The sequence below is a fragment of the Piliocolobus tephrosceles genome, chromosome 8 (genome assembly GCF_002776525.5).
Source record: "Piliocolobus tephrosceles isolate RC106 chromosome 8, ASM277652v3, whole genome shotgun sequence".
NCBI classification, from domain to species: domain Eukaryota; kingdom Metazoa; phylum Chordata; class Mammalia; order Primates; family Cercopithecidae; genus Piliocolobus; species Piliocolobus tephrosceles.
In genome coordinates, this window is record NC_045441.1 from 113205910 (window position 1) to 113219497 (window position 13588).

The 13588-nt window shown below is 36.4% G+C and overlaps 1 protein-coding gene across 3 annotated transcripts in view; it reads left to right on the forward strand.

Annotated features, from left to right (window-relative positions):
• The window catches only part of SPAM1 (sperm adhesion molecule 1), a 49948-nt gene that overhangs the window by 18923 nt on the left and 17437 nt on the right, over positions 1 to 13588 (forward strand). For 2 of the 3 annotated variants that reach the window (XM_023223534.1, XM_023223535.1), the window contains exons 2-3: positions 8796 to 8906; positions 12306 to 13465. In XM_023223534.1, the coding sequence (XP_023079302.1) occupies positions 12512 to 13465 (954 nt within the window). In that variant the 5' untranslated portion in view covers positions 8796 to 8906; positions 12306 to 12511. Of the gene's footprint in view, positions 1 to 6067; positions 6153 to 8795; positions 8907 to 12305; positions 13466 to 13588 lie in introns of all 3 variants that reach the window. The other variant, XM_023223536.1, reaches the window with a different exon arrangement.

A 13588-nucleotide genomic window follows, 5' to 3' on the forward strand; every position in this document is an offset into this window, starting at 1 on the left:
AAGCCTTAATGAAGACAGAAGGAGGTCAATTAAATATGTCTCTCAAATCTTATAAACTGCCTATAAAACTTTAATTATCTTGACCATAAGATATGATTTCCATAAGCCTTTTTGTAACCTTTATAATCTTTTATTAAGAAGTGGATTAATGCTCCAAGAAAATCTTGTTGGCCAGGTGCTGTGGCTCACGCCTGTAATCCCAGCACTTTGGGAAGCCAAGGCGGGTGGATCATGAGGTCAGGAGATCAAGGCCATCCTGGCTAACATGGTGAAACCCCATCTCTACTAAAAATACAAAAAATTAGCCGGGCGAGGTGGCGGGCACCTGTAGTCCCAGCTACTCAGGAGGTTGAGGCAGGAGAATGGCATGAACCCGGGAGGCGGAGCTTGCAGTGAGCCAAGATCACACCACTGCACTCCAGTCTAGGGGACAGAGTGAGACTCCGTTTCAAAAAAAAATTAAAAAAATAAAAAATAAGAAAATCTTGTTAATCTAACACAGAGGTCCATATTCTGATCTTGCCTCAGCGTGCCTTCAACATTAATGGTTAATTTATAGAGAAACTGAACTGATTTTCTCTCAAAATCAGCCCTTATGATCTCACATGCCTAGCTCTTCTGCTGTAGTCCCTAGCACTTGAATTGAATAGTTTTAGTTTCTGGCCCTGTGTCTCATGAACACAGTTTATTTTGATTGGCATCTTCTACTGGGTCTGAAGATGAGGCTTTAACTGCTGTCAGTGTTTAAGATTTAGCAAGATTTGGGGTCCTTTTTTGAGTCAGAAGTCAAAGCTCTGTACTCAATGACACAAGGACTGTAAAAGCACATGCAGAAAGTTACAGGGATGTAATAACCTTAATTAAATAAAAATTTAATCTCAGTTTTTTCCTAAGCAAACCCAAACTTAATAATAATGACAGAGAAATTTTTTTGATAAAATGTAAAATCTGTTTGTTAGGCCCAGTTACCGAAAGGCAAAAGAAAAGACCTTCTGCATGCCGGGCGCGGTGGCTCAAGCCTGTAATCCCAGCACTTTGGGAGGCCGAGACAGGTGGATCAGGAGGTCAGGAGATCAAGACCATCCTGGCTAACACAGTGAAACCCTGTCTCTACTAAAAAATACAAAAAAACTAGCCAGGCGAGGTGGCAAGTGCCTGTAGTCCCAGCTACTTGGGAGGCTGAGGCAGGAGAATGGCGTAAACCCCGGAGGCGGAGCTTGCAGTGAGCTGAGATCCGGCCACTGCACTCCAGCCTAGGCGACAGAGAGAGACTCCGTCTCAAAAAAAAAAAAAAAACAACAACGAAAAAAGAAAAGACCTTCAGCAATGTGACTGCTGTTCATTTAGACAATCTTCACGTCAGACCTAATGAGAACAGTACTTCAATTAATTAGACATAGGAGGTGCTTCCTGAGCAGTTTAAAGCCAAGAGCACAGAATATTATGTTGGAAGAAAACTTTTCCTTTAGACCTTCAAGATAAAACATTATTAGCATCAGGCCAAAACAATTATGACCCAAAGAAAAAACTTACAGTAGCTGAAAACGAATTGAAGGAAAGAATTATTATTTCAGTCCATTTAAAAGGGGAGAGAGACCTGAAAACACCGAGATGCAGTAAAAGTTGAACTTTGCATACAAAAAATTATAAAGTCTTGTAATTTTATTGAGTAAAGCAGTACCTTAAGAAAATCTCATTATTCTAACTAATTATTTAGCATATAAATGAGGTTTTAAAAATATTGAATATAGACAACTTGATCATATAAAAGTTTTTTCTTTTCATAAACCCTCTTATTATGACTTACACAGACCATTCATGACATGTTTGAACATGGTTGTCCTGAACATCCCTCTTTCTTTAACAACCAGTCATTTTATTCTGGCACAAAAATTTAGCATACAAGATTGTTTTGCATATAAAATTATTTTTCTTTAAGCTTTCTTACCAAAAATACTACTTTATTTCTTTAACTTTCTTTACATCTCTCTTATTTCCAGGTTAGTTTTACCTTGTTTTATACATAACCTTTAAAAAAGCTTTGAATTAGACAAAAAGTATTCATCTTTTAACAAGAACACATCTTTTTTTTTTTTTTTAGAAAGAATGTTTCCTACTCTACATACTTTTTAATTGGAAAATACCCATTTAATAAAATATCTATTATTTAATTTAATATAACTTTAGGTTCTAAATTATGATATTTGTCTACAAGTATTTATCCCGTTACATCTACCCAATTATTTTATTTTAATAGTTTACCTGGATTATTCATGAAAACTGTGATAGTAATCATTTAAGGTTATTTCCCTGTCATCAATTTACAGCATGTGAATTTCAGGAGTTTACCTAAGTAAGAACCTTAAGAGTAAATATGTGGTTATTTTACTAACTAATTCAAGATTTAGCTGTTTTCATTAAACCAATATTAGCATTTTATTTATGCAAAATTATACAAGCAAAGATCATTCCATTTTGGGCTGAGTTTATCATTTAATTACCCTTAGGACAATGTTGACACCTTCTGAAAGGGATAAGGGATAAGTATGAAATCTCTTGACCAATAAATGCAAACAAAAATATACACTGACAATTTTTAAGACATTTCTAATACTACTTACTAATAATTTTAAAACTAGCTTATGAAAGGTTTTACTTAAGTCATGTGAACTTGAAAAGCATTTGGAATTATTGTTTCATTTATAAGTACTCCTTAACTTTAAACCCAATTTGGTAACTTGTGGCCAAAAACGTAACAAAATATGTGTACATACACACAAACACACATACACACTCATACACACAAAGATCCTACAGCTTTTACTTCAGAAATCTAGCCATGAGATATTAATGGAAACCCATTGGTTTGCAAAACAATAACAAAAATGTTTGTATGAGAACAGTGGATTTCATCTCAGTAGGAAAGTAACAGCAGACAAAGCAGGCAGGAAAAAAAAACAGAGATAGAGAATTTAGGAACTTTATAGCTGCAGGTTGACCTTAGGGCTCTGAATTTTCCTTGACATAATTTGCCTGTAAGTATAAAATGTGCACAAGAACAGTCCTAATGTGTAACCAGCTTGAGTATTAGAAAACCTAGCATGCCCTTCCATTTATACTGCCCCTTGCAAGTAGAGACATCATAAAACCAAACAGGGTGCCTGAGAGGAGGTCACCTCCTTGTCTTTCCTCATTCTTAGATGATTTGTTTCTTGCATTTTTTTCTTAAAAGGAGGAACTTAGCTGTGACCTAAGGTTTGGCATGTGGGAGTCCAAGTGTGCTGGTTGTGGGTGGGACTCCACATTGTACCACTACTGAGTCATTTCTGCCCTCTTATTGTTGCAATTTCTCTCTCTAGAGGTCTAGCACCTCTGCGTGAGCTCAAAGTGTGAAGTGGTCAGCTTCCATGTGCACTTACTGGATGAGCCTTTTTAAACTAATTTTGTTGGTGGTTCCCTATAAGGCCACTACATGTCACAGGGGGTTAACCCCTAGACACTCCAACTTGGCCCCTGGTACCCAGAGGTGCTTTTTGTCTGGGAACTTGAGAGAGCAAAATGCCCTTTCTCTTCAGAGCTGAGAAAAGTCAGTCTCTCATTTATCAGTGACAATGACAGTTCAGGTTCTCACGGAAAAGCACAGTCAAGCCAATTTAGACTAATTTTGTGAGTAAAGGTAATGAAAAAGATTCTTCAGAATGCATCTCTGAATTAGAATTAGGATCCTAAACAACAACTTCCTAGGAGAAAAAAAAAAAAAAAATCAGTGAAGGCTACTTCCTGTAACTGTCCTCAGCCAGCTTTAACTTTGTTAGCTTTTGTCCACCATTACACATGCCAAGGTCAAATCCTTTCACAGTACAAGGTAATCTTTGGTACCCTCCAAAGCCAAAGAGGTCAGATAATGCAAATACAGGAAAGTAGGCCTTTAGACCTAGGAAGAATCTGCCCATGACTTTTGAAACTCTACAAAGAAAACAGAACACCCTAAAAAGGGGCAAGTGGTGCCCACGTTCTGAGTTCCTTCGGGGGTTTGAGTCATTAGAAGCCTCTTTAGATTTTCCGTGGTATTGAAGATGGTGAAAGGAGAGGAAGGAATAGGGTGAAGAAAAGTAAACGAAAGAATAGTTGTTTTTTTAAGAAAGGAAACATAAAAACCAAGCACTTTTTTTCCCCCTCTCTTTTGCAGTTATGAGGAATTTTAGCCAATTCAGACAGGTCTTGTTCCCCATAATTTGGAATTCTCATTCAGGTTTGACCAAGTCAGGTAGAGTTGGTCAACCCTGAGACCAGAGAGAAAGACCAGAACAAACAACAAAAAACCCCACAGTATCATTACTGAACACTCTAATGGTAAGGAGAATTAAGACCAGCTGACTGTTAATCATAACTTTATCCAAGACAAAATCCCAATTCAGCTACTTACCTAGGAGTTGGTCTCAGGCTGAAGACAGCTCTCTACCATCCTAGAAGCAGGAAAAAATTCAAACTGGCCTTCCCTGTTGGAAAGCAAGCTCAAACTCCAGAGATGAGTTACCTGCCTTCCATTGTCATGAAAGCAGAAAAACTTGCCTTCCTTGTTGGAAGAAAGTAAAACTCAGAAAAGAGTTGTACAGCGAAATGAAGTTTAGATCTCAACCAAATTTTGGGTGATTGGGGATTCTCTGGAGGGAGGGAAGCTTCTAGGCCTCAGCAAATTGTCCTGTTGGTTGGAGCCATTAAAGTTCAAGTTGGTACCAAGCCAGTTGGAGATTTGTCAAAGGTCAGGGGCCACCTCCATGTAGAGTCCCTTCCACTGATCACCAAATTGTAAACCAAAAGGTATCTGAGATATGTGATAATACATTTAGAAAGTCTATTTTGCAAAGGTTAAGGACGTGCCTGTGACACAGCTTCAGGAGGTCCTGAAAAAGGTCCCCAAGTTGGTTACGGTACAGCTTGCTTTTATGCATTTTAGAGTGACATGAGACATCAGTCAATATGTGTAAGATGTACATGGGTTTGGTCCAGCAGGGCAGGACAATTTGAGGTGGGGGGTTTCCAGATTGTAAGTAGATAAGAGACAAAATGTTGCATTCTTTTGAGTCCTTGATCAGCCTTCCACTAAATACAAAATTTAGTCTGGTTCAGTGAATCTGCATTTTTATATAAACAATAAGGTAGAGGAAGCAATCAGATATGCATGTCTCAGGTGAGCCTCAGTGGGATGATTCTGAATTCTGTCTGTCCTTTGTCCAGGAGGCATTTTCTTGTTGGCAAATTGTGAGGTGGGTGTGTAGCTTTTTAAACTTTGTAGCTAGCTTATTTAGGAATAAAATGGGAAGGAGTTTTGCCTGACATAGTGCCTATGTTGACATTTCCCTTAGCTTAGTGATTTTGTGATTCTGAGATTTATTTTCCTTTCAAAACTCATAAAAGTAGTATTTTTCTGTCATAAAAAAATGTCAAACCTGCTTTATCATTTTGAAAATGTTAATTTTAATTTATTTTATTAATTTTTAAAGGATAAATTACTTTTTCTTTTATAATAAATGCTACATTTTCTTGAAAACAGTTCCATGAAGTGTATGCTTCATTTGTATTACACTATAGAAATATATTATTAATTTAACCAAAGCTGAGCAATAAGTCCAGGTGCATGGCTCAAGCCTGTAATCCCAGCACTTTGGGAGGCTGACGTGGTGAGATCACTTGAGCCCAGGAGTTCCATACCAACCTGGACATCATGACAAAACCCCATCTCTATAAAAATTTTAAAAATTAGCCAAGTTTGATGGTGTGTACCTATAGTCCCAACTACTTGGGAGGCTGAAGTGGGAGGATCACTTGAGCTTGGGAGTTGGAGGTTGTAGTGAGCTAAGATTGTGCCACTCCACTCGAGTCTTGGCAACAGACCGAGATTGTGTCTCAAAGATTGAATTTGCTGAGATTAAAACACCACACACACACACGCACACACACACACACACAGAGACAGGTTTCTCTACCACATTACACAGTAACATTTCAAAAGATTAAATCTTCCTTTAATTGACTGGGCAAAGGGCTGTTTTTTCTCACCCAACAGGTTAAATACTGCAGAGATAATAGATTGGAGTGACTTCTGACCTAATCACATCTCAAAGGAAAACTTTTCAGTTTTTACTTGAAAAGTAAGTTGCTTTTTGTTCTTTCTACTGCACAGCTTTGTAGCAAAAAGCAGGTATGGTTTTGTAAAAAAAGATACAAAGTTCTGTAATGTGCCACAGTTTAAGCAGTTTCCTTAACCTCAAGAATCTCTGGCTTGTTCAAAACATATCTGAGTGACACTGAGAAAGTTCAGATGAGGCTGAAAGAACCAAAGGAGAGGAATAATTATGACAACAATAATAAAGAAGAAGGAAAACAGAGTTGATGAAATGCCACCTACAATGGGATTAACTTCTCTTGTTGAATCAAGTTTATGATAATCTATTTCTGGTCAATTTATTTATAAAATACAATAGTTTAAGAAGTTTCCTAGAAAGTAATCTTACACAAAAGCTCCTTTCATTCGTGAAAATACTTGTAAATATTTTTACTTTAGGAGAAAAATTACGCTTTCGGGGATATTATGCTGGTCTCTTAAAAGTTTCTTTAAAACTCTTAGCTTGGAGTCACTGTTACTTGCAACTGGAGGTATTAGTCAGCCTTTGGGTTGGACTTATGAACTATGTACCTTGGAAATGCCACACATCCTATCAAATGTGATGAGGATACAAGGGCAATCAGCTTGGGACCTACCACTCTTGTAGAAATTTGCTTTTCATTTTTCATGTTAAAGAATGATTCCCACAGTATGTACAGAAGTAATTTAGAACACTAAAGTTATCTCAGTATCCTCAGGCTTCCTGAGGCTGGAGGCCATTTTCAGTATTGTAACAAAGTTTGGTAGTTTTGAGTGAGGTCTGTAGAGAAATGGAAACTGAGGAGGTGCCTTGTGAATGACTTAGAGTTGGGAATCTCTTTGCTCCTCTCCTTTGGTAATGTTATGGCTTGCTTTCACCAAAATTATAGTCTTGCCTTTTTCAATATTTGTCCATATATCTGAATTTTTAAAAATATTTATGATCATAATTTATATTCAAAATCTATAACAATTTTAATGGTAAGAGGATTGTGTCTAAATTCAGTTCTTAATTCCATTGAGATAATGTATACATAAACTCACAGGAAATGGGAACTCCAAAAGGTAGATTCTGAAGGCAGTGTCTTGACTGACTTCTACATCCATTATGATTCTCTAGAGAGAAAGCATTTGTCATGGAAATAAAGCATTTGTTGTGGAAAAGTAAAGCAGAGGACTAAGCCAAGAAATTTGGCTCTTTTTTTTTCTTTCCTGATACTCTCCTCTCCTTACCTCAAAAATCCTAATCTTCCCATAACATCATGTTGTATACCTTAAATATACACAGTAAAATTTATTCGAAAAAAAGTTTCGCAATCATCAACTCCTCTTCCTCTTACAAGAACAAGAATCCCCTGTACAAGCATCTGTTATGCCCAGACCGTTTATTCCCCAAAGAAGACCACCAGAGTCCAGAGTCAAAGCCAAGCGGCAAGGATCTTTACTGCAAGTTCGAACTTGGTCCCTCCGCTCTACAGCATACAAGAGGGCCCTGAACGATGCATGTGCTTGCTTTTTATAGCCCAATATAAACAGGTTATAGAGGAACAAGGGAATTCTTTTGGTTACAGCATTACAATTGGTTAATATTTTAAGTTATACCTTTAGCAGTTTTCTATTGGTTCCTGCACTTTCAGTAAAGCCATAAACGGTTGTGACCTTATTGGGGGTCTCTCCAGGTGGTGTTTTTCCAAAGTTGAGATATATGGTGTGTTTGTACTGGGCCCAGGAAGTTGAGATATATGGTGCGTTTGTACTGGGCCCAGGAAGTTGAGATATATGGAGTGTTTGTACTGGGCTCAGGAAGTTGAGATATATGGAGGAATGTGTTTGTACTGGGCCCAGGGCTGAGGAATGTGTGAATGTGTTTGTGTTGGGCCCAGGAAGTTGAGATATATGTTTGTACTGGGCCCAGGGCTGAGGAATGTGTTCTTTCACATCCTGGTAGATAATGTGTGGAGAGGTTTATGGTTACTTGTCTTTCCTCACTGAAGGGAAGCTGAGATTCAAATTTGTTCTGGCAAACTATTTTCTAACATTAAAATTTTATTCGTTTTCACTTTTTATTTGAGAAACAGTATGACTGTTGGATGAAAGAAAATTAGAAGATCAGAAATATATAATGGACACTCAGAAAATACAAATATTCTTTCACATTTTTGAATATTTTTAATTCCTTAAGCATGCACATACATGTTTTTGCATACTTCAACAGTGTGTAGTTTTGTACTTTCTTTCACTTTGTATTTTAGGCAAACATATTTACATGTTGCATCATTATCTTTGTAACTAGTTCTGATATCTGCATACATTCTTTCAGGTTGAAATACCATATTAAATCATTTCTTATCATTGGCTATTGAACTTGCTTTTTATTTTTTTCTCATTTCATAGATGCTACAATACATAGTGGTGAACACTAGATGTGTGAATAACTACACGTAGCTACATAATTTTTATTACAAAATCATTTTGAACTTATCCTTAGACAAGGGATTCCTAGTTCAAAGGATTTAGCTAGCATGTGTTCCAGTGATAAAATGCCTTTACAACAGGAATAAGAGTTTAAGTAGAATTTTAGATATATTCAGAATTTAAAGTTTCTAAATCTATTTTGAGAGAAAATAATCTTTTTTATTTTTTTTCAAAGGGATGCTAATGACTAACCAATGCTCTAGGAAGACATTGAGACCAGCCAACTTCTTGCCTTGATACTACTGAAGAGACATTGGGTGGCTGGACTTTGAAAGCAGACTTCTGGGTAAGTGCTATTGTTTGGGTTTAGGGGATAGCAAAGACTTAACAGAAGTGCTTTAAGAAGCAATTATCTACACAATGAGCAAGGAAGACACTTAAAAATGCAACTTTAATAGGTATAAATTGAATATAGAGCTTAGGAATACTAGTGGAGAGATAAGGTCAGGCATTATTACCTGGAGTTAAATTAGTTAAGATTTTCCAGGAAGATGAGGTTCTCTATTAGGGTATCTATGTATTTAATTTTATTTTTTAATGATATCTTTTTCATTAAAACATATTTAAATTTAATTTTATTTTAGATTAAGGGTTACATGTTCAAATGTGTAACATGAATATATTGCATAATGGTAGGGTTGGGCTTCTAGTGTACCCATCACCCAGATTGTGACCAATGTAACCAACAGGTAATTTTTCAATCCTCATCCCCCTCCCAACCTGCTCCCTTTCAGAGTCCCCAATGTCTATTGTTTCCATCTTTATGTCCATGAGTACTCATTGTTTAGCTCTCACTTAAAAGTGAGAACATGCAGTTCTCTGTCTGAGTCATTTCATTTAGGATAATGACTTCCAGCTCTATCCATGTTGCTTCAAAGAACATGATTTTATTTTTTTTATGGCTGAATAGTATTCCATAGTGTATATATACCTCATTTTCTTTTTCCAATCCACCAATGAGGAACACTTAGGTTGATTCCATGACTTTGCTCTTGTGAATAGTGTTACAATGAAGATTTGAATGAAGTTGTCTTTTTGATATAATGATTTCTTTTCCTTTGAGTAGATAGCCAGTAGTAGCATTGTTAGGATGATTGGTAGTTCTATTTTTAGTCCTTTGAGAAATCTCCACGCTGTTTTCCATAGAGGTTGTACTAATTTACATTTGCACCAGAAGTGCATAAGTGTGTCCTTTTTTCTGCATCCATGACATTTTTTGTGACTTTTTCCTAATAGCCATTCTGACTGGTGTAAGATGATATCACATTGTAGTTTTGACTTGCATTTCTCTGGTGGTTAGTGATGTTGAGCATTTTTTCATACATTTATTGGCCTCTTGTATGTCTTCTTTTGAAAAATGTCTGTTAATGTCTTTTGCCCACTTTTTAATTGGGTTGTTTGTTTTCTTCTTCAATTTTGTTTGAGTTCCTCGTAGATTCTGGGTATTAATCTTTTGTCAGTGACATAATTTGCAAACATTTTGTCCCATTCTGTAGGTTGTCTGTTTACTCTGTTGATTATCCTTTTTGCTGTGAAGATGCTTTTTAGTTTAATAAAGTCTAGTTTGTTCCATTTTTGTTTTTGTTGCATTTGCTTTTGGGGTCTTAGTCATAAATTCTTTGTCTAGGCCAATGTCAGGTTTTCTCTGTAAACAGGTAAAGTTCTCTATTCGATACTTTAAACAAAAAGGTGTTATTCTTGATGCTAACTTCTAGGTCTATCCTCAATTTTGTGCCAATTCTCTGTTCCAAGACTTTGCCTTAGATTTATGCCGAGGAAAAGATATTTCACTGATTAAAATTTTAAGCATAGAAGTGTCCATTCTTTTTTGAAGACTTCTATGGGTAGAGACGTCCTCAATAGGCTCATTCTGCTGCATATTTTTCATTTACTTTTTTCCTTTTTTTTTTTTTTTTTTTTTTTGAGACAGAGTCTCATTCTGTCACCAAGGCTGAAGTGCAGTTGTGCTATCTCGGCTCACTGCAACCTCCGCCTCCTGGGTTCAAGTGGTTCTCCTGCCTCAGCCTCCTGACTAGCTGGGATTACAGGAGCCTACCACCATGCTTGGCTAATTTTTGTATTTTTAGTGGAGATGAGGTTTCACCATGTTGGTCAGGTTGCTCTCAAACTCTTGACTTCACCTGATCCGCCCACCTTGGCCTCCCAAAGTGCTGGGATTACAGGCATGAGCCATTGCGCCCGGTCCCCCATCTTTTTCTTACATAAAATGAACATGTGTAAATAGATTTAAATGTTAATTTCAGTAGGGTTAGCTTACTCCTTCCCTGAGATACAGGGAAAGTTAATCCTTTATTCCATTTCCTTTTCCCTGTCCCTGCCATTCAGGCATTAGTATTGACAGTTGGTATTTAAAAGCAATTTGCTTTTCTCCCTAATATTATTTTAGGTGAAGATTATCTAGGTCCTGAATAAAGAAATTTATAAATATTTAAGCTACAAAAATCTTTAGGTACTTTGTATGTTCTAAACATGAGGGGAAAAATTCATTATCTTCAAAACATGAGACTATAATAGTCTTTATGATTTTATTTTATTCTGATATGGTGATCTCTTTAGAGGCATATATTTTTCAGCAATGGAAATCACTGGATAATTTGCTATGGTAAGGACACATGTTCCTGGGAAGAATAGTATAATTCTTGTTATACTTTCATAAAGCAGTATACTACTAATCTAATTAAAAAGAAAGTTTCCAATTCCCTCCTAGAATCACAGAACATTTAAATATATCTTCTTGCAGGTAATTTTTGCAAATCCTAAATGCTGAGTATATACATAGTTTAATTTCTTGAGCCCAGACCATTTTATTGTACCACTTTTCCACTTTTGTGGTTTAATACAGCCAAAGTATGTGCTATAACACCTTGCTTTGTCACAATCAGAATGACAAGACAATCTTACTTATCAAACACTATAAAAAGACCAAAATCTATATATTGCTTTTCTTAATATAAAAGGCTAGAACCAATCCTTTTAGTAGAAAATGGAAAGTAGTAAAATGTTTTATTAACTTTAGACGTGAGAGTACATTATTGTAAGATGCGATTGAGGAGTGTACCAAGGAGCCTTTCAACTTGTTTGGCAGAAGTTTTTGGTTTATTCAATACATTCAGCCAAACTGTTGATTTACTACTTCTGGCAGAAGTGAGTTTGCTCCCCTTTGATAAAAAAAAAAAAAAAAAAAAAAAAAAAAAATGTGAAAAAAGAGAAAAAAAGAAGAAAGAAAGAGGAAAGAGAAAGATGAAATTTCAGAATTCTATGAAAGGTTGTTTTCAGTATATGGAAGACAGCTAGAAAGTGGTCTTTCAGGAAGCAATAAATAGAATGAAAAGATCAACTTGGAATTTATTTTCCTTCAATGGGCTTTTGCTAAGGCATTGCTTGGTACAGCATTCTGTACAGCCAGAAAGGCAAAAGGAAAATAGCTACAGTCCCCTTTCTGTAGGCCCAGTAGTGATTTGGGAAGATGAGAAAAATGTTAACTAGTATAGAGTTGGTATCATACATGAGAGGAAATAATTTCGTAGATTCAAACACAGGAGTGGGTCCTCTATCTTCTAAGATGAAATTAAACCCCCTGCACTTAAAGTTGAGGACTTGGTGAAGCTTACATTCTTTATTATGAAATGCATCATAACAATGTATTCTGTATTTCTTTTTTCAGTTATAGGTGACGCAACTTGCAAAACCATCCTGAAACATGAAACAAGAATAATAATATTTAAATGTAACTTAATCATTATACCTCTTTATCCATCAAAGTGAATTCATTCCATTCCCTTTCATCTGTGCTCATACTTTGCATCAAATATTGGGTAAACCAAAGTGTGTAGGAAGAAATAAATGTTTTCACAGTGATTACTCTTTACAATGGGAGTGATAAAATTCAAGCACATCTTTTTCAGAAGCTTTGTTAAATCAAGTGGAGTATCCCAGATAGTTTTCACCTTCCTTCTGATTCCGTGTTGCTTGACTCTGAATTTCAGAGCACCCCCTATTATTCCAAATGTGCCTTTCCTCTGGGCCTGGAATGCCCCAAGTGAATTTTGCCTTGGAAAATTTGATGAGCCACTAGATATGAGCCTCTTCTCTTTAATAGGAAGCCCCCGAATAAACATCACCGGGCAAGGTGTTACAATATTTTATGTTGATAGACTTGGCTACTATCCATATATAGACCTAACCACAGGAGTAACTGTGCATGGAGGAATCCCCCAGAAGATTTCCTTGCAAGACCATCTGGACAAAGCTAAGCAAGACATTCTTTTTTATATGCCAGTAGACAATATGGGAATGGCTGTTATTGACTGGGAAGAATGGAGACCCACTTGGGCAAGAAACTGGAAACCTAAAGATGTTTACAAGAATAGGTCTATTGAATTGGTTCAGCAACAAAATGTACAACTTAGTCTCCCAGAGGCCACTAACAAAGCTAAACAAGAATTTGAAAAGGCAGGGAAGGATTTCATGCTAGAGACTATAAAATTGGGAAAATCACTTCGGCCAAATCACTTGTGGGGTTATTATCTTTTTCCGGATTGTTACAACCATCACTATAACAAACCCGGTTACAATGGAAGTTGCTTGGATGTAGAAATAAAAAGAAATGATGATCTCAGCTGGTTATGGAATGAAAGCACTGCCCTTTACCCGTCCATTTATCTGAACACTCAGCAGTCTCCTATAGTTGCTACACTCTATGTGCGCAATCGAGTTCAGGAAGCCATCAGGGTTTCCAAAATACCTGATGCAAAAAATCCACTTCCGGTTTTTGTATATGCCCGCCTAGTTTTTACTGATCAAGTTTTGAAATTCCTTTCTCGAGTAAGTAAATCAAGGTATGAGGGCTATGAAATGAAATTCACAAAATATGTTTATTGAAATTTAATATTATTTTCGAAGGGAGTGAAATCTAGTTTTTCATATTAGGAATGTGTACACAAGTAG